General features: G+C 58.3%; 1 protein-coding gene across 4 annotated transcripts in view; it reads left to right on the top strand.

Moving 5' to 3' along the window:
• GPSM1 (G protein signaling modulator 1) overlaps nucleotides 1-20,317 on the top strand; it is a 99,941-nt gene extending 79,624 nt beyond the window's left edge. For all 4 annotated transcript variants that reach the window (XM_019475661.2, XM_019475663.2, XM_019475660.2 and 1 more), the window contains 3 exons: nucleotides 14,215-14,374; nucleotides 15,806-16,014; nucleotides 16,331-20,317. In XM_019475661.2, the coding sequence (XP_019331206.2) occupies nucleotides 14,215-14,374; nucleotides 15,806-16,014; nucleotides 16,331-16,543 (582 nt within the window). In that variant the 3' untranslated portion in view covers nucleotides 16,544-20,317. The remainder of the gene's footprint in view (nucleotides 1-14,214; nucleotides 14,375-15,805; nucleotides 16,015-16,330) is intronic.
• The last annotated feature ends 540 nt before the right edge of the window (nucleotides 20,318-20,857 follow it).

Raw genomic sequence — 20,857 nt, 5'->3', positions numbered from 1 at the left:
AATTCCCTGCCTCGAAATCTGTCCTCCTGACGACAATGCTTGTGCAATCATTCCTCGGCCGATGTGTAAGCAGGGAGGCCTCGTAGGATAGGAGCTGGGGGTCAGATACCCGCACAATGAATTTGCTCTTAATTCGTTGAGATGCTTTCCTTAAAATTGTACGGGTCCCCATCTGTCCCAGGGTGACGGCGCTGCTTAACCAAACCGACTAGGCGCTGCAAGAATCCAGCGGATGAAAGGTGCTATATTAACGGGAAAGCGGCGGTGTTGCTATTTATGAACCGATGGGATTCAATAACGCGTACAATGCCTCCTCAACAAGAAAATAGAAGTCCTTGGATGCCAGAAAAGCGTCTGTCTGTGCAGTGCAGTACTTGGCGGCCAGACCTGTAATTTCAAGCTAGATTACAGTGTAGCTGGGGTGGGGGGGAAAAGAAGTGTTAAACCAGAATTAATGAGATTGTTGCATAAAGTGGCTAAATATGAATGTGTTGGCACTAGCAGTTAGGCACGGAGATCGAGAGCCTGAAGTAGCTGAGGTGTCAGTAACACTTCAGCCAAACTCCCCCGCGGGCGCTCGCACCCTCTCCCTCTCCAAATAAAAGCTCAAGCTGCACGCTGACCTGTTATCAGATCCAAAATACTTTTATTCCACAGGTGCAAATTGTTCAGGTGTGATCCAGACAGGGCAGCTGCTAACGTGTTTCGGGGGAAGTGTGGGGGAGTTTTGATTTTGTTTGAAACAATAAAAATTCGGTTATTGAAACTCTCGACAGCAGACCCAGCTTTTAACGCCAGTGTTTGTAGGAGCGAGTGGGTTGGGGACGGTGGGGGGGGGAGTCGTTGGAAACAATCCAAGTAGAAATGATCTTTTCATCCTACGGGGGGGAAAAAATGCATGCACGGCAATGTTTGCATATCGTCTTCATTAGAGGCAGTTATTGCTCTTTTCTGTATTGTGCTGAAGTGTCCCCACACAGGCTTGGCCATGCCTGGATGCTGTGACCGGCATATAGAAGGGGCAGGTGACCGGCCGTCCTAAGGTCTTGCTGTCCGTAAGTCTACACCGAGCCCTTGGTGCGAGGGGGCTGCGTGCAATTACGAGCGGGTTTCACGGGCCACCGACCCCAGCCAGTTTGCTGTCATTAGGATTTTGCACGCTGGCCTTCCTCTCTTCTGCGGGTCTTCGTGTGACAGATGTGGGACTTGGCAGTCGGCTGCATGGGGGACCCAGGGTTGTTTTTGCACATCCTAAATCCCATCTCCATCTTGGAGCTCCCTTTGCTTTCGGGGTCAATACCTTTGGGGTCTGATGTTGTAAAGAAGCTATTTCATAGGATCATAGAAAATGAGGGTTGGAAGGGAGGTCACATCCAGTCCAACCCCTGCTCCGAGCAGGACCAGCCCCAACTCCATCATCCCAGCCAGGGCTTTGTCAAGCTGGGTCTTAAACACCTCCAAGGATGGAGACTGCACCACCACCTCCAAGCACGACCTTTGCCAGTCCTCAGGGCAAATGCAGGAACCTATTAACTTCAGCTGAAGCAATTATATATATGTATGGTCTGAGCCCATGCTTGCTTCAGTTTCCATGGGCTTTTCTGGCTTCTGAACTCTGGGGTCTCACCCTTGTGTCACCGAGATCCACTTGGTCTTGGTGGAATAATGACATCCGGAGATTTTCCGTAGCCAAGGAGAGAGTTTTAAATTGCCTAAGTGATTTGGATACCATTCGCACGACTGGCTTTGTCCGTGCATTTCCACGTACTCCTATGCTCTCTCTCCTCGTGCACCCGAGCTGGTAATCTTTCCTCCTCTTCTGACACTTCCTCCCTCTCCGTTGCTGGTTTATCGTGGCTTTGCAGCCTGCTCGCCACCTCGTACGTCTCCGGCACCTTTTCCTGTTTCAACGGCTGAAATTTCACAGCCCTCGCCTTCATGGAAAAGCACGCCCAACGGATCCATGCTTAGGAAGGATGCACTCTTGCCTTGCCAGGCAGCAGCAACTGCTGTAAGTTCGGGAGCAAGCGACTTAGCGAGCGTGGTGGGTGCATCTCCCACGTCTCCGAGGGCGCCTCAGTGCTGGCCCTCCTCGAAAGTGCCTGCAAGGTCGGCTCCAGCATCCTGTGTTGAGCGGCGCCTCTGTGGCCTCTCGTGCTCTTCGGTGGCTGGAGGATGCAGAAGAAAATCCTGTTCCTGTCAGGCAGGGGTTTCGGAAAGGGAAAGCGTTTCTGCAGATGTGTCTCCTCCATCACTCTGCCGCCCCGGTATTTAGCCGCGAGATTCATGACCTGTTTGCCGTAATATCTTTTGTGGATCTCTGATTCATTGCTAGCAGTCGGGAGAGGAAATAGCTGGAGAGACTAGCTGCAAGGAGGTGAGTGCCTCTGTGTGGTTTTGCTCGGGGCCGTGGCTTTGGGGGCCGCGCGCATGGCTGTTGTCGGGGCTTCTTGACAGAGTTCAACTTTTCACCGTGCAGCAGGGAGTTTGTGCATTTATCTACCTGACATTCAGGCCTCCTCGTCTTGGGGAGGGAGGGCTGGGCTTAGGACAGAGGCGTTCCCTAGGCTGCTAGGAGCTGCACGCCGCCTGCTTTCTTCTGGAGCAGTTCAAGGTTTGCTCTCAATGTCCAGGTGCCTGGACTTCCCTGGCCGGTGAGCAGGATGTCTTTGCTGCGTGGAGGCCAGAGGGAGCGCGAGGGGTCCTGAAAGGCTTCTTAGGGAGTGGGGCATTGGTCAGGGCTTGAAAGGGATGGATGGGAGGCCTGCGGACGGCAGAGAAGAGCTGGTTGTGTTGCAAAGTAGAGAGGCCGGGGGCTTCCCTTGCTGCAGTTACTTGCTGTTTTACTCCCAACCTCCCTCTGGACTTTGCTGAGGGCAGGACACAAGGGGTAGGTCAGGGAAGAGGCAGACCAGTGTCTCCTTCATGCGTGGAGCTTTTTGGAAATGGAGCAAGGAAGGGCAGACATTGGGTGGCTGAATTGCTTAAGCATTGCCACAGGGCCCCTTTCATCCTGCCCAGGCTGGGACTGTCTCCTGCAAGCCATAGACTCATAGAAAATGAGGGCTGAAGGGAGCTCAGGAGGTCACATCCAGTCCAACCCCCTGCTCCAAGCAGCACCAGCCCTAACTACATCATCCCAGCCAAGGCTTTGTCTACTCGGGTCTTAAAAACCTCCAAGGATGGAGAGCCCACCTCTCTGGGTGACCTGTTCCAGTGCTTTACTACCCTCCTAGTGAGAAAGTTTTTCCTAATATCCAGCCTCAACTTCCCTTGCTGCAGCTTGAGCCCATTGCTCCTTCTGTCAAGGCCTGGAGCTGTCAAGCCCAGCTCCCGGCCGAGCTGGCTGTCGGCTGGACGGGGTTAGGCGCTTCCAGGGACGGGCGGTTTCAGGGCTGGCTCGTGGCTTTGGAAGGAGGGGTCTTGGGGCCAAGCGTATGGTGGGAGCAGGGTGCTGAGACTGGCTGTTACTGGGGCAGACATGGGTGGGTGACCTGGGAGGAGGCCTGGTCGGAGCTGGCTGCAGTCATTGCAGGGATCTCTGTGTCACCGCATAGGAGGTGACAGGCATCCCAGTGGTCTCTCGTCATTCTCTCCTGCACGGAGAAGCGCGTCGGGGCTGCGTTGCAGATCATGCATCCTGTGTTTATGGCGGGGGGTCTCCGGTGAGTGTGCATTGGGGTTAGTTCTTGCTACAGGGGAGGTCTGGGATCTCTCTCCCGGTGCAAAGAGGGCCACGTGCTAGGTTACAGGTGGAGGTGCCGTGCTGATGCCTCTCCTCCTCCCGAGGGAAGTGGTGTGTGGAGGCAGGGCATGCCCAGGCGGTGTGTGGAAGGACACACGTCAGCGGTGCTGCCTGTTGATGAGGCTGGAGGGGCTTCTCCTTCAGAAATCTCACCTGCCCTTGAACCCCGCGTGTTGCTTATAAACCGCCTGCTTGCTCCGAGCCAAACCAGCTCGCCCGTGCAATGGCTTCCCTCTCATCCAAGTTCCTGTCCGCGCCGCCAGCATGCGAGCAGATTGATATTCCAGGCGCTGCGCTTGCTCACAGCCCGCCACGGCCTTGCTGCCGCCCTCCCCTTCGGGACGTCGCCCGTTGCTTCGGGGCCTCGGGGCGTTCAGCATTGCTACGCCAGGAGGTATTTTTAGTCGTGACGCCTCGTGCGGCTGCAACACCTTCCCAGCCAGGGTCGCGGGGTGTTTTGCAAACACCGGTTCAGCTCCTCGGGCCCCGCACGGAGAGGTGGTGGCGGCTGTCACCCTCCGCAGGGAAACACGGGTTCACGCCAGGTCTCGGAGCCAGTCAGTGGTAGAAGAGAGCAGAGGAGTTCAGCTCAGTCGGTCTCTTTTCTAAATGCACTGTTTCCTCTGGCAGACCGTAGTGCCAGGGTGACCTGGAGAGGTCCTCAACTGCATAGGTTGTCCTTGCTTGGAGAACGGGAACCTGCCTGGCTGCTGGCAGGGAGCCTCAGGGTGAGATCCTGAACCCTCCACCCCATTGCCCTCCCTGAGAGTAGATAGATGCATATCTCTCTCAAGCACTCTCTATATCTATATAGATATACATAGCTCGTTGGGCCCTGCACCTATAGATATATAGGTATAGATGGCTATGTCTCCCGGCCAGTTCAGCAGATCCTTCAATGGAAGAACATGGATTTCATGAATCGCAGACAATGAGGGTGTGAAGGGACCTCAGGAGGTCGCGTCTAGTCCAACCCCCTGCTCAAACCGGGACCAGCCCCCAACTACATCATCCCAGCCAGGGATTTGTTGAGCCAGGTCTTAAACACCTGCAAGGATGGAGATGCCACCGCTCTCTGGGTAGCCTGTTCCAGTGCTTCACCACCCTCCTAGTGAGTTTTTCCTAATAACCTAAGCTATTTCCCTGGGAGCCTGCTTCGTGCAGGGCCTGAGAGCTCTGCAAGGGAAGCAGGGGCCAGGTGTAGCGAGTCTGGGCAGCCCAGTGGGTTGAGTTGAGAGATCTTGGCTCTGCTCCCAGGTCTACGCTTCCACCTGGTGCGTCATCTGGGGCAGGTTGCCCCACTTTTGGTTGCCTCTTTTTCCCCATCTGTAAAATGGGCAGTGGTTCTGCGATGCATAGCATCTCCCTCTCGGCTGAGCTATCCTTACAACCCCCTTGCATTAAGAAACGGCATGCCCATCCACTTAGTTCAACTGCAGATGAGTTAAGATCGACTCATGTGAGGGTGAAAACAAGGTGGGCTTTTGCAGTGGCAGGGGAAGAACGGGGAACAGAAATGACACTGAAAAGCAGCGAGTAGGAGGAGCGAGAAACAGCCTTTCTATTTATTTTATTTTATTTTATTTTATTTTACATTGTGCCCACGGCTCCCAACTGGCACGCCGCACCTGTTCAAACACAACGGCGTTCCTGGCATGGCCTGCCTGCGGCTGCAGAGCAGAGCCCGTGTTTGTGGAGCCACTTTGGCAAAATGGATATTAATCTATTTATAAGACGAAGTGTGTGCAGTGGTAGGTGGGTGAGGAGGTGGAGGGAAAGCTAAATATTCGCAGAGCTCGGGAGCATGTTTAGGAACTTCAGCTAATAACATTAGGATCATGGCAGTTAAATGAGGGGGAGATGACCCGTTCAATTGAATCTCTCGCACACGCGCACACTCCCTGCCCAGCCTGGCAAGGGCACAGCACAGTCACTCGAGAGCAGCGGCTCTGAAAACAGGACTGTCACTTTAAGCCGAATCTCAGCCCAGAGCGGGTCATTGGCGCTGTCTACATTTTTCACATGGCTGAGCGCTGCACATAAATCTTAGCTACAGCAGCCTGCGCGGGGAGATAGCTGGGGAGAGTGCTGTGTGCTTGCTCGCGGTAGCTAGCGAGCATCAAGGAGCAGCAGCCTCTCTCTCCCTCTCTCTTTGCAAACCTTTTCCACATGCTCCGAGAGCTGGTCCTTGCTCTCCACGATGTAAAAGCACAAGCTTGAAGAAGGATTTCGTTGCCAGCCTCCGTAAGTAGCACTCGGGTTTTTTGGGTTTTTTAAAAATTTTTATCTGTGCCCTTGAAATGGGAGGGTGGCTTCGGGAGAAGTTGAGGCGTACCGTGCGTACGTGTATGCATGCATGTGTGTACGCGGGTCCACGCGGGTGTGCTTTATCGCCTGGACGGGTTGGGCTTTTATTCGCGAATATTTAAAGAAAAGAAAACTGGCTGATTTGAAGTTTGCCAAAGCCCTTCAGTTTGCACTTTAATTGTCGCAAAGCTGGTGCAGAAGAAGTCCCTGGGAGGGGAAGCCTGGCGCGGTTCGTGGAGCGTTTGGGGTCTCGGGCGGGACGAGGGACGGGTTTGTTTGGAGAGGAGGCAGTGGGGCGCGCGCGGTGCGTGGTTGCGATCCCCTCGCCCGGGTCCGGCGCTGCTTCTGGAGGAGCAGATGGGAAGTGCCGGGCTCTGCAAAGGCTGCGCAGGTCAGACGGCCCTTCTTGGATCCTTTGCCACTCCAGTGCCGTTAGCATGGGGAGCCACGGCTCCCGCCAGCACCGGCTGTTCATCCCCAGGGACACTGAATCCAGGACTTCAGATCGGGGGAGTGAACCCAAGCCCGTCCCCCCATCCTGGAAGCAGGCTGTAGTGTCCGACCAAAAGGCTTTCCCCTCCTCCTCCTTTTGTGCTTCCTCCCTGCAAAGCTCCCTTCAAGCCCTCACCCCATTTGTGCATCTGCTTTTCATCGAGCGCTGCTTTTCCAAAACAAGTTGGACAGCAAAGTCCCATGCCTGGAGTGCCCGGACTGTGTCTGCTCATCTCCAAGCCTCTGTCCGCCCCGGCCCCCGGTGCATCCTGCTCCGCTTGCACACACCGCCGACAAGCGGCACAGCTCTTCCAGCTCCTGGCAAAGTGAGCAGGAGCGAGGAGCTCCCATCACGTTGCTGGGCATTCGTGGACTTGCAGCTGTTTAGGATGACGGGGGGCTCCAGGCAGTGGCTGTCCTCGAGAGCGGGCTGGCGAGGCCGATATAAAAGCAATGTCAAACATTGAAACATCTCCCCTGCTCTTTGGTGCTTGGCAGTGCGGTGCATGTGCCTTCAAAAAGCCCTTGGGGTACGGAGGGGAAGGTGGACAGTGCCACGAAACACGGGGATGGCTCAGGTGGGGCAAATACCCCTTAGGCGGTGGATAAGCAGGGTGCCTGGGGTGAGTTACAACCATGGGGAAGATGGTTTCCAGCCCTTCCTGGAGGCTTGAGGCACGTCCAACAGTTTACCCAGCTGGCTCGGACCAGCGCTCCTCGTGTCTGCCTCCCTAGCCTGAGACGGGAGGAGGTGCGGGGCCGTGCCGTGCGGGGCCGACCGGCTCATCGCCGCCCTCCACGTTCCTGACTCTCTGACACTTTTGTCCTTGTGCAAAGTCCCGGCCTGACTGTGGAGGGACCTGGCAGCCGGAGGGCTTGTTTTTTTCCTCTTGAGGGTGGCGCACGGACACGACGCCAAGCAGAAAGCAGCCTTTTTATCCCAGGCCAGCCAGTCCGGCCGGCCAGTGCTTCCTGCCGGAGTCGGGCGGCGTGAAAATAACTCGCTTTCAAACGGTGTGGAGGCAGCAGGAAGCTTTGTGGGGGAAGCCACTGCCGCCAGGACCATTTGGTTGAGGATATATATAACTGGCAGGTACCGCGAGTGTGCTGGGAGGGGAGGGACACTTCCCACCAGGACTGTTCTTGGCTGGCTCTCTGGTGTGACAGGAGATGTGTGATATGTAGAGCAGGTTGAAATACGCCTGCCTTGTTCTTTGTGGGACGCTTACACAATCGCCGTTCCCCAGCCTGCCAAGAACAGAAACCCCAGGGAAAGTTTTCGGGGTTACGTGCAGGAGTGCATGGATGCATGGGGTGTGTGTGTGTGTGTAAAATAAATAGCCATCCCCCGCTCCCCCCCCCATTTGGAGTTTCTTATGCAATGCTTGGTTGAGATTTTCCAAATATAACAAGTTGACCACCTCTACTAAGATGCCTGGGGATATAGCGTCCTTAACAGATGGGTTTGGTCAGTGTGTAGCTAAACAGGTGGCTGAGACAGGGGGGCGAGGGGCACGGCCTCTTTATTCAAACTTCCTAGAGCTTAAATGCTGGCGGCTGCACGTGAGAGAGGAAGAAAGGGGAAAAAAACCCCGGTCAGCCCCTGTTCGCTGTGCCCTTCAGCATCCTCTGTCTGATGCGGGTGCCTCCTGGGTCACCTCTCTGTCACACGAATTGCCATAGACTGGGTCAGACCCTAGGTCCATCTAGGATTTGACCCAAACTGCTGGTTATCATTATTTCTGTATATGTGGGACCACGCGGTGAGGTGTCCAGGGGCCAGGCACTGTCGGGGATGATGCTAGCCAGCTTTGGCCTGAGAAGCAGCAAGTGTTTTCCAGCCTCAGGCCACTGCGGTGTGGGGGAAGCATGGGCCTGTTTGCACGGCGTCAGGTTGCTGAGGTCCAGAGGGGTGAACCCTCCTCGTCCCCCGCTGTAACCCCAGGCGTCCACCCTAGGTCAACAGGACGTGGCCAGGCTGATGGGAGTCCCTTCCCCACGCCGCTGTGACCGACCATCTACCCGTCTCCTGTTCCCGTGGCTCTCTGTGCTGCGTGCACCGCTCCAGTTTGCTCGGGGCAGTCGGACAGTCCCTCCACGTGCCAGCTGCTGTCCTGCAGATACGGAAACAGAGTCTGTGCCCCAAAAGACTCGCATGGGGCGAGCTGGAGTGCTTCCTCCAACTCGGCGCTGCAACTTCCTTCCGAGTTGGAGGAAGCTGACCTCTGTCCAGGAGGTTTGGACCCTCCTGGGGGCCAGCTCCAGCTCTCTGCCTCCCCTCTGAGCTTCCGCTGAGCAGAGCGGGGATGGGCCCACGGCTCAGACATCACGTCCACGCTGGCATCGGGGCTCCAGCCCCTCTTCCTCCTCTTTTTGGCTGCAGGGACTGGTCAAGAGAGGAGGTGGTCATACCCCCGCACACTTCGGCCTGGCCTCCAGGAGTTGTTGCTGACCGCAGAGCCGTTCTTCCTTCTGCCTGGCTCTGCCGAGCGCTTTGGGAAGTCGGGCACGGGGTGTTGTACACCGTGCCACGCAGGCGGTGCAGTGTGGGCTCCTGCATTGTTAACACGTCCTTGGCCGGCCCCCGGCTGTGGATCTGCAAGTGTCCCAGAAAGTCTGCCCGCTGGAAAGGCGCTGAGGCCAGGGGGTGGGATAAACCTGAAGTCCCTGGATGGGTTTGCAGCCTGGGGAAGCTGGTTTTGTGCTGGTGGAGGCCTGGAGTCATCAAGTCACTTAAACACCGGGGTTGAACCAGGCCCTTAAAGCCTCGTTATCCCCATGCTAACAATGAGGGCAGGTTTTGCAGGGACAGGGCATCCACCTCACTCCTCTCCCCCTGGGGTTGGGCACCACGATGGAGAAGCTCCGCATCTCTCCCCAGCCCTGGGCTTCCCGATGGGCTCCTCAGACGAGCCGAGCCCCTGGTCGGAGCCGCAGACGGAGGGTGGCATCTCTGCACAGCCCTCGGGAGAGACCGGGGCAGTGACCAGGCTGCACATCAACCCGGTCAGCGCCTCCGTTGGCTCCATCCTGGTTCCCAGACGGGGTTAAACAGTCTGCCGATCACTTGGGAAAACATTATGCAAAAGCCTGGCTGCCTTCAAATCAGGGAAGCCTATTTCAGGTAAATGAGTCCGACTCTCGGGGTTTCATTAGCCAGCCTCCCCTGCGTGCTGATTAGCAGCCGCGGCTCCCCAGGGAAATGTCGCTGCTCGAGGCTGGGAGCCGGGACACGGAGCCAGAGAGTGGCTTCTTCCCCCTCGCTGGCTCCGCCAGTCTCCTCTCACCGATGGAGAGGAGAGGACAGCTCCCTGGCACCCTGCTCTGACCACCGTGCGCCCCTGCCCCATCCATCGGGTCCCTTCTCCACATCTGCATGGCAGGAGGAGAATTTGTGATCTTTTCCCCAGACCTTCAGACTCCAGGCAACCCAGGGGTGAAGTCCGTGTCCTTCGGGTCCACCGGCCGGGCAGGAGGAGAGGCGTGCACCCTCCATGCCCTTTCCCTGGGAAGAGCGGGCTCGGCAGCTCCGCTCCAGCTCTCCTAAATAGCGGGCTGGAGAGTCAGAGAGCAGGCAGTCCCAGCCGGGTCTGCAAGGCAGGACCCCGCGTGCTGCGGGACAGATGCAGAGCCAGGCCCGAGCCAGTTGTTCCCCAAGTCTCCAGAGTGACAATAACCACTCGGGAAAGGAGAGGACAGAGCCTGTCTCAGAAATTCAAGCCAGACACTACAGGCCCAATCCAGTGATGCTGAGACAACATCAGCGGGCGTCCGGCCAGGCTCTGAATGCCATGGACACTGCTGCGTCTGACTCACCACGTGGAGAGTCCCCAGACAGTGTCAACAGCCCCATCTCCCATTACTGACACTCGGCCCAGGGGGCCGGGAAGTGACCTCTCCTGGCTTAGGGCTTCCAGCTGGGGAGCCGCTCCTAGCAGAACAGCTGTGCCACAGCTGGCGGGGGAGCATGCCGACGGCATCCGGGGGGCTGGGGGTAGCCGAGGAGGAGGAATGCGGAAAATAAATACACCTGTGGCGAGTCGGAGGCTTTAGTTGGACGCGCTCCAGTAGGGCTCGCGGACCCAGCCATCCATCTGTCTATATATATATATCCATCCAACTATATATATCCATCCATCTCTATATCCATCCTCCCACCTCTGGGCACTGTTGTTGCCCCGGTACGGTGTCCGTGTCTATGGGAGACAAGTCTCAAAAGTTTCCCAGGTGAGGGGGTTAAAGAAGACAACACTTCTGAATTCATCGATTGCAGGCCTTGCTGCTCAGATGTCGGCACCTCGCACGCTGCAGCGCAGGCCTCCTGGAGTAGCCCCATCGGCTGGCAGCAGGGGCTGCGACATTTCCTTCTCCCCAGTGCTACAGACTGGCTCTGAGCAACGCCACGGGGATGGCAAACGGCGCGCCAGGGCGGGAGACGCAAGCTGCATTTCCAGCAGTGCCTGGGTGGATGCTGCGGTGGGGAGCTGGGTGAAGGAGGAAGCGAAGTTTGCCGCAGAGGCGCGCTGGGCGGCTGCAGCGCGCGCCTGGGGACCCGCTGCAAGAGGCGCTTTGCGTTCCAGTCCCCGAATCGATTCTGGGCAGCTCTTCAGCGACGCTTCCCCGGGGCCGCGCGGGGCCGCAGGTGCAAGCTCGGCGGAGGAATGATGAGCTGCTCGGCCGGGCCCCGCTCCCGCCTGCAGGGGCCGTTACTCATCTCCCTGCCCGCTGTCCTCGCAGAGGTCATCGGGGAATGGGCAAGGACTTTTCGGCAACAGGCTCCTTGCTGGAGCCCCCGGGGGAGCGCGGTCTCATTTGTTGCTGCTCTGCGAAGCGAGGGCTGATCCATGGCTGTCACACCCGGGGGCAGCGCCTGGGGCCCCACTGACGGGCTCCAGCTCCACCGGGCAGCCGCGTGGCTTGCTTAGGCCAGGAGAGCAGCCGCGTGCCTTCGTGCCGCTCGGCCGCGCTCACTAGCCTGCGAGAGCTCACTTCCTAACACAACCCCTTGTCCTTTTGCCCAAGCCGTCCTTGCCCGGCTCTGCCGCTGCTCCCACTGACCCAATACCACTGCAGCCGGGCTGGGCATGAATGAGAGCAGCATCTCTCTCCTCCGGCGTGAAATGTAGGTCAGGCAACCTGAGGTGGGAGAAGGGTAATAAATGCAGCACATCAGCAGCTCGAGCCCCGGCCAGCTTTGATTTGCAGGTGCAGCTATTATTGGTTCAGAGGCTCTTTCCAACACGCTGGTTTATTAGCAGCTCAGTGCAAGGAAGAGGTGAGGGGTTTTTTTCTTCTCCCTCTCCCTCTCCCGCCCGCCCCGATCGGCTCCCAGATTGCTAATGTTCCACTGCCTGCCCCGTTGCTAATTTTGACGATGCCCTAAATAGCAGGCAAGTGCATCTCATCTGGTTTGCTTAGCAGAAAAGAAAATGATTTCCCTTCATTTGCTGAAGCCGGCACGTGGCTTTAACCCCATCAGCACAGCTCACTCCGTGGCACAGCTCCAGCCCCTCGAAACGTGGCCCAGAGGCTCTGTCTTGGAGGGCGTTTCATGGGCTGGGGCAGGAGATCCCCGGTGGCCTACAGCGTGCTGTGGCCAGGCAAGATGCCCAGGGCATGGGCTCCGTAAGGTGCAATGCAGAACCCGCGCAGCAAAGCTCGAGGCAGCCCCAAGGGCCTGGCTCTCCCTGGTCCTCTCCCTCCAGTGCAACACGGTCACCTCCCGTATGGCTTCCAGGAGCAGTGCTGGAGGGGCTGGCTGCCCGGGGAGTCTGCTGCTCCAAGACCACGAATGCACACCGGTCTTTGTCCGCTGTCTCCTTGGCCGCTGCAGGACCGCGGTGCACTGGCTGCTTTCAAAGGCAGCTGCAGCCCGAGGCTGATGGGTGCAGCTGGGGAGGTGTGAGCGGGGAGATGGCCGGGATGTAGCGGGGCTCGCAGGCTGTAACAGTCTCAGGAGGCCGTGGCTCTAGCTGCCTCCTCCTGAGGTGGGTAATATTCTCCCTGCAGCAGCGTGAGGGAAACGGGACTCCCAGGGTGCATCCCCGACTGTACCCCTGACCGCGACCAAACTCATCTACCCCTCTGCATCTCTCGCTGGGTCCTCGGAGGGTAGCCATTCATCCATCCATCCACACACACACACGCACTCACACACACACACACACACACACACAGAGCTGTATATCTATTTTTATATATACATATCTATATACACACACATGCACACAGCCTCTGCATATCTATACATCCATCCATCTATCCATCATATAGCCATACATCTATTTCTATATATATATCTGTATATCTATACATCCGTCCATCTATCCATGTATCTATATATAATAGCTGTATGTTTTTATATATACGTATCTATCTACACACACACACACACACACCCCCCTGTATATCCATCCATCCACCCATCTATCCATGTATCCTATATCCATACATCTATATATGCATCTCTCTCTATATATATATAAAATCACCCAGCCAACCATCTTTTTTTCTATGTCTGTCCATTTTCCTGACCCGTCGTCCTGTGTGCTGAGATCCCCTCCACGCCGCTGACTGGCACTGTGCGAGCTGCTGCTGCCTGGCACCGGGGTGGGCGATGTCGGGTTAGGCTCCTCTCTGTATCGTTCCCCCATGAGTTTGGGGTGGGGTCTGCCTGGCCTGAGCAGGGGTGCCAGGCTCCCCTGCCCCGCAGGGATGCTCCCAGCACCAAGCAGATGCCTCTTACCCCACTCTCGCTTTTCCTCCCCTTCTGCACTGCCCTGCAGGGAGCCCCCCCCAAGCGGCTGCCCGCGCCGAGGAGGGGAAGCCACACTTCCTCCGTGACCCCCGCGTGCCCCGTGGTGGCTCTCTGGTCACCTCTGCCTGGCCACAACCTGGGACTTTTGCAGGCGGTTTCAACAACAACTCCATGACCTGGCACAGCCTAAATATAGCACTGTCTGGGGCAAGGTGCTTATTTGGGGCAGGGCCTGGTTTCCTGAAGGGCTGTAATTTAGTGGCAGCTCCGGGATGACGGTGACCAGCGGCTTCCAGAGGAAGCAGGAGCTGGGGGAGGACGCGCTGCCGCTCCTGCCGTGCGGTTTGCACCGGAGTTTAAATTTAGCTGGCGGGAGGTGACCGGTGGCTGGTGAGGCGGTGCAAAATGAGAGGCTGGCACGAGTGCTAGGAGAGGGGGCAGAGTCTGGGATGGTGCCAGCCCAGGGAAGGCCCCCTGTAAGATAGTGGGGCTGGGTGGCAGGGAAGGGGCTGGCTTGTCTCCCCATCCTGGGGCCTCCATAGGGTGGGCAGGGGATGCTGCTGCGTGCCAGCACTTGGAGGCATGGGGTGATCCCTTTGCAGGCCCAGAGGCAGGGCTTACAGTTGCCATCATGCCCACCCTGGTGCAAGGGATCTGCTGGGGGGTGGAAATGGGCACTGGTGGGGCAGCTTAGAGCAGCCTCCATGCTGCGCTAGCCCATGGCTGGTAGAGTCCCACAGAGACTCAAGATACCCCGGACTACATGCTGCAGCGCCGAGCGGGGGCACGGCAGGGATGCTGGTGGGCAGGTTGGGCCTTGAGTCCGGGGATGTGCTGGGGAGCGCTCAGGGAGAGGCAGGACACAGGCCGTCCCCCTGGCTCACTTCCTATCGTGCCTCTTCCCTCTTCTCAGAAGATCCCGCGGACGCCGTCGGACGAGGATTGCTTCTTTGACCTGCTGAGCAAGTTCCAGAGCAACCGAATGGATGACCAGCGCTGCCCGCTCGAGGAGAGCCAAACTGAGGCCGCCGAGGCTGCTGCCACCCCTGTGCCCGCCTTGGAAGAAAGAATATGTAAGTACACGGGGCTGCCGTCGGCGGGGTGGGGAGTAGGACGCTTCTTAGGGGTGCTGGCGCTCATGAGAGTGCCCCGAGTCCTGCGGTATCTTCCCAGTATCTCCTGGCTCTGGGAGGGGGGGCTTCGGCAGGGGTCCCAGCTTCTCCTCGCCTGCAAGGCTGCAGCAAAGAAAGCCGGCCGAGGTTCAGTACCCCAGCGCCAGGAAAACCACAAGAGAAATGATATCTTTGGCTTAAGAAAATGCACGTGCCTTCGAAATCTGGGCTTTGCCGTGCCTGCCGCTTGCCTTCCAGCACCGGGCACCATGAAGGAGGATGCTGTCAGAGAGCCGACGGGGCAGCAAGGGCTGTCCGGCCAGCCCTGAGCTTTTAAAAGCCCGATGGAGGCTGTCTGATCAATCTCCGCTAGTGCAGCTACCTGGGCTGGCCAGTCGTGTGCTCACCTCCGCTCCAATGCAGGCATAATGGGGGATTTTGTGCTTCGTGGGTTCTGCCCCGTGCTTCCCCGGCCCGCGTAGTGCAGTACTTAGGCGGGGAAGGGAGGGAGACCTGCAGGAGCCCCATGCACACCGTGAGATGAACAGCCCCGAAGAACAACACCAGGAGTGGAAACCTGGTGGGTAAGTCCAAGGAAAATGGGAACAGCACGGTAAGTCAAGTCCAGGCAAGGAGATTGTGCACCCGGACTGTTTGCTTTTTAGGGGTTTTTTTAACACCAAAGCAAAACTCGGGAGATTTGCTCTCTGCTGCTTTGTTACTGGAACGTTTAAATGTTCAGGAGCGAAACAGAGACACGCGAATGGCACCGAGAGAGGAAAAAAGTCTCCCGCAGCCTCCTGGGTTTAGGGAACCCGAGCATGCCAGAATCACGGCCCCAGGCGGGATGGATTAGACCCTGGGGGCAGGTGGGAGCATGGGGCACTGAGAAGGGAATGGGCTTGAGTTGGGCCTGGATACGTCAGCCAGTCTCCCTGCACACAGCCGGCGGAGGGGAGGCCTGGCTCTGCGAGCGCTGAGAACCAGGCTCCTGCAGCCGGTGCTGATGCAGGGGCCGGGGCAGCCAGGATGCTTGCAGAGGCCATGGTGGTACTGGGCCTGGCAGGACAAGCTGCCAGAGGATTTGAGTCACTTGGGCTTTTGATAGAGGCTAGTAATTACCTACCAGCCCTTGGAGCTGCACAGCCAGACACCTGCCGCAGGAGCTGGGAACTGAAACCCCATCCCGGTTGCAAATGGAGCTGCTGTGCTTGCACCCAGAAGCCCTGATACCCACCCCCCCACCACATGGGCCTGTGTTAGGGGGTGCCTAAGCCCCTTGGGCACTGCTGGACAGGGTGAGCGTGTAGCAGTGCAGCAGCAGGACAGCACTGCGGCCCCCAGCCCCTCGGCGACTGGCCCTGACCTGCTCTCCCACTCTTTGCTTTGCAGCGCAGTCCTCTCTCATGGCATCCCCGCAGACGGAGGAGTTCTTCGACCTCATCGCCAGCTCGCAGAGCCGCCGGCTGGACGACCAGCGTGCCAGCGTGGGCAACCTGCCCGGCCTCCGCATCACACACAACAACCTGGGGCACCTGCGCGTAGAGGGCGATGCCCAGGAGCCGGGGGATGATTTCTTCAACATGCTCATGAAGTGCCAGGTAGGTGCTGGGGGTGGCACTCAGGCCGGGGGGGTACAAGCTGGTGCGTCCTGGCCTCCTTGGGGCAGATGCACCAGGGCTCGAGCTGTCAGCGCAGAGGCTCACGAGTGGGGCTGGGGTGGGGACCTCAAACAGCGTCTGAAGCCCACCTAGGTCAGTGAAAAGCCCTCTCCCTGCTGGGCTTATGAAGGGGTCCACAACCTCCGTTCCTGGAGCATCCCCAAGGCCAAGGTGGCTGTAGGAGGCAGCAGGAGAAAGCGTAGGCAGCCCCCACGCCCTCCGTTCCTAACCGTGGCCTTGCTTTCCCTCCTCCCAGTCGTCCCGCATCGACGACCAGCGCTGCGCCCCGCCGGACACCATCCCCCGTGGCCCCACCATGCCGGACGAAGATTTCTTCAGCCTCATCCAGCGGGTCCAGGCCAAGCGCATGGACGAGCAGCGGGTGGATCTGGCCACAGCCCAGGAGGAGGCGGTACCCGAGGAGCTGCAGCCGCAGCCGCAGCCTCCGCCGCGGCCCAGCTCCAGCTAAGAGCCTGGGCTGGGTGGGTCCCGTCCCCTCCACGTCGTCTGTCCAAAAACTGAGGGTGCCTGCTCCGCCACGGACGTTGCCTCGGAGGAGCAGCCTCGCCCCCGGAGACGCTGGGGCGGGAGGGCCTGGAGGGTCCTCGGAGGCAGCGATGCTGGCACAGGCCGGCGGAGAGGGGTTTTAGCAGAGGCTTTTCTTAGGCAACCCAGGACTGTGCTGCTGCTGAGGCACTGTCCACCAGCCGACGTGGAGCACCAGGGCATTGCGTCGGTGGATGGAGAGGAGCCGCAAGGGGCCAGGTCTTAGAAGAGACGTCCAGCTTGCTTGGCCCCTTGTGAGCGTGCTCCAGGCTGGAGGTGCTGTGTCTGCAGCCCCTCGCTTTCCTTACTTCGGGATCCTTCCTCTTCCCCTCCTGGCGCGTGCGTGAGGGATGTGGAGCCGTCCCTGCCACGTGACAGCGCGGGGCGCACGGACAGAGGTCCAGTCCCTATGGCTACGGCTGTCCGGCGCCATGCACAGCTCCCTTGGCACAAATTGAGACCTGTTCAGCCAGGGGAGAGCTCGTGCGTGCCGTTCCCATAGCCCGTGCCATCTCTAAGCTGCCCGTAGAGAGCGGCCCAGCCAGAGACATGAGTTATTCCCCCAGACGAGGCCCTGCCACCTGTGCAGTGCTGTTGCTGCAGGGGCAGACTACAAGAGCCTGGCTGGAGGCCGTGTCTCCCAGCTGGGGCCAGTGTGACCAGCAAGAGGGGTGCCGAGGGGTGCCAGGTAGCAGGGGTCAAAGCCTGCTGTGCAGCACCCTGCGCTTCAACACCAGTCTGTCCAGCATGACCCCAGCCTTGTGCATTCACCAGCAAAAGAGCCAGGCAACCCTTCTGCTGCCGGGGTAGCTGAAGCCCTTGCCTAGGGCAGGCATGTGCCAGGCCGTGCCTCAGCTGGCGCTCAGCACCGCACGGACCCCGCGGCGTTTCTGGCTGGCTCCAGCAGGAGCTGCTTGTCGCCCATCTCCTCCTCCGCCGGTCTTTTAAAGCCCCCCACCCAGCTATGCCAGACAATCAGGAGAAGCCGTCCCCTTTCTGTCGGCCGAGAGCAGTCTGCAGGGCGCAGGGGGTCTCCTTTTCCAGCCCTGGGGATCTTACGCAAAGGGCAGGTCGGGTCCGAGCAGCAGCAGGAGGGTTGAGGTCCCTGCTGCGTTTCAGCCCTTCTGGGCCAGCCCAAGCTGGGAGCTCGGACTTGAAGGTCCAGCCTGAGCGACAGGCCCCAGATTTGTCTGCGTAGGAAAAAAACAAGGGGAAGAGTAAAAATGACAGGCCAGGGCCAGCCTCGCCTTAGAGGAAGAACCTGCCGCTAGCCTCTTGGCAAACCCCCAACTTTTGGCTCGTGCGGTTTTGCCAACAGTTTCACGAGGAAGATTCCTCTCCTCCAAACTAACCTGTCCGTGAAAAATGTCAGCATGGCCCAGCAGCGAGGCAGGGGGCTCGTTGCATCCCCCCAGATCAGCCAGAACTGCGCGTCTAAGGCAGCCGGGCATTTAGCCTAAATGAGGTCCTGTCTGGAGGGGTGGGGGAAGACTCAGAAGTGAGGGGTACGGTAATAGCTGATCTGCTACCGGATCTGTTAGAGTTGGGAGTGACGGGAGACAAGTGTTCGGGCACAGAAATGCCCTTGCTCAGGTCTGGGACGGAACGAGCTTTCCCCTTGAAGCCCATTTTATTAACGACAGTCGAAATTGGAAGTGATAGTTGGTGACAACTCCTTCCTGAGCGCTTTGCCTGGCTCGACTGGCTCCCCGTCCCAAGGCACCGCTTCTGGAGGAAAGAGCGGTTGCTCTCGTGGTACCTAACGGTGCAGATGGAGATGACCCTGACCACAGCCAAAGCGCCTCGGGCTGCCGTTCCACCACTGACCAGAAGTGACAACCTTTGACTGCGTCTCCCCACGGACAGAACTGTGCCTTCGTCTGATTTAGGAGGAAAGTGGGTTTGTAACAGCAAAATCCCCAGCAGACAACCACCCCTGCAGCCTGCCCCTTTGGGAAGAAAGGCCGTGCAGCCCAACAAAGCAGTGATCAGGCGGGAGTCGCAGTCACCCCCGGCTGCAAGGGACTCGTCGGCGAGGCGAACGGGCATCGTGTTGACTCCAGGAAGACCCTCCTCACCCTTGAAATCTGCTCCCGCCATAGCAGATGAGGGAGCCCTAGCAGACCCACCACATCCAGCCGTGGTGCCCTCAGCAGCGAGCGACCGGGATTCGTAGAAACCTCCTTCAAACCACTTGTTATGGAAAGAGCTGGCTTTCTGCAAGACACAGGAGACCTCCACAAAACCAGGAAATCTCCCAGACATACCAAGAAAGCCGGGATTTACAGCTGGGCCTCAGCTCCCAGCGCACCCGTTCTGCTGAATGTGCTCGCCTTCATCCAACCACGACACTTCGGCCCACTTCTTTGAATGGAAACTCTGCACCAACCCCCAGCTACCACTGACCGCACGCCCCTGCGTTTCCTCGACTGGAGGAAGAAGAGATCTAGCAATTCCAGCTGACGCTCGATGAGCCCGGCGAGGTTGTGCTCTTGGTCTACACTGCTCAACAAAAGAGTTGCTACTGACAAAGACCCTGCCTAAATACCATGCGCAGAACCTGCCGGTGCAGATCTACCACCGTCCTGACCCATAAAGCCACCCGAATCCACGGTGCTTCAACACGTCTATCACAAACAGCGCCGAGGGCCTTCGTGGAAAGTGTGTGGGTGCAACTTGATCACCCCCGCCTCCAGAACAAGCTCCCAGGAAAGGGATGTGGCAATTGTGTCTGTGGTGGGAGAGCGCACCCCACAGCAGCCACAACTCCACCTCCTACCTCCAGTCCTTGTCCTCCAAGGAAACCCACACAACGCCTTTGGAAATGAGTCTGGGAGCAGAAAAGCTCATCAGCCACGGCCACGAGACAGGCGGTCGTGCATTGTGCAGTTCGTTAGGACTTCCCTGCTCCGTCCTCCGAGGTCACCGTGCTCCACAGCCGGTTCAGAGCTCTGTAAATGAACAGGACCCAAGCGGGGTGAAGGGCATCTGCTGTAGCAACCTGTAACTGCTCCGATCACTTAAATCAGAAGCAGGCAGCACGTTTCTGCCTCCCCGGAGAGGCACAACGAACACAACGGGGCTGAAGTTGAGCTCAGGCAGAGCTGCTGCTTTCCCAGACCAGAGCAAGGGCCTGTGCGTGTCCCAGGCACGTGTTGCATCTCTCCCAACAGTAAAACTGATCCAATAGCAGATGTTACCTCCCCTCACAAGGCTTGCTGGAGACTCGCCTTCCCCCGACGAGACCTGCAGAAAACGGCTGGCGTGGACGATTGAGCCATACCGCAGGACCAGCTAAACCCGGACTGCCAGTCCACGTAGGTACCGAACTACGTTGCATTCGCCAGGGGCCGGGAGGGTCTGACAACGCGGCCTGCTGCGGCCGGGAGTAGCCCTTCCTCCCCGCGTCCACACAGCTCCAGCCCCAAGGTGAACTGGAAGCCGTTCCTCTGCTCCCAGCAGTGTTAATGATTCGCCATATACTTGAATGTATTAGCGTATTTATTTTTTACATGTGCATTTGCTAATGTCATTTTAACGGGGAGTTTCCAACCCAGAAGGTACTTCGGTTTTTGTTTTTTACTGGGGTGGTGGGGGAGGGAACAAAAGCAAGCTGCCAAATGAAGTAATATATAGAAATCAACACCACGGGGGTGGGGATGAGTTGTGCTTAATAAATATTTGTGGTTCAAGCTTCTTCAGGGTTGCTCTCGTGTTTTGGCCCCTCTCGGGTTCACCAGCCTCAGCCTGCTGGGCTGGAGCAGGTGCCTTGGCCAGGCTGCAGGGAGCCAGGGGCCGGCTCGGGCCAATGGGACCCCAAAGCCCTAAGGAAAGCCACGGCATTTAAACAGCTGGTTAAGGGGACATGTTGGCCCTTGCCCAACTCTAGGCCTCTGCCTGCCAATGCAGGTCTCAGGGAAACAGTTCTTGCCTCCAAGGGGTTGGCAAAGGCTGTCGAAGGAAGTCTCAGTCCCAGGGGCAGACAAGGAGCTGGAAGAGAGCCCCAGGGGCAGAGAAGCAGCCCATGAGCCTGGTTCAAAGAGAGAAAGAGTCCCCCAGGGAGCCCGAGTCCTTGATGGAGCACGCTCCTGTTGCAGCATCTCTCCCCGTCAGTGCAGACAGGAGCAGCGATCAGCATCCGGCCCATGCTGCCAATAGCTGTCTGGAGGGGTGCACGGACAGCAGCCCCAGCTCTCCATGCTGGACAACGCTCCTGACACAGAGATGCTGCAGGATC

The sequence above is a fragment of the Alligator mississippiensis genome, chromosome 12 (genome assembly GCF_030867095.1).
Source record: "Alligator mississippiensis isolate rAllMis1 chromosome 12, rAllMis1, whole genome shotgun sequence".
Lineage (NCBI taxonomy): Eukaryota > Metazoa > Chordata > Crocodylia > Alligatoridae > Alligator > Alligator mississippiensis.
This window is presented reverse-complemented; position numbering and strand designations above follow the sequence as displayed.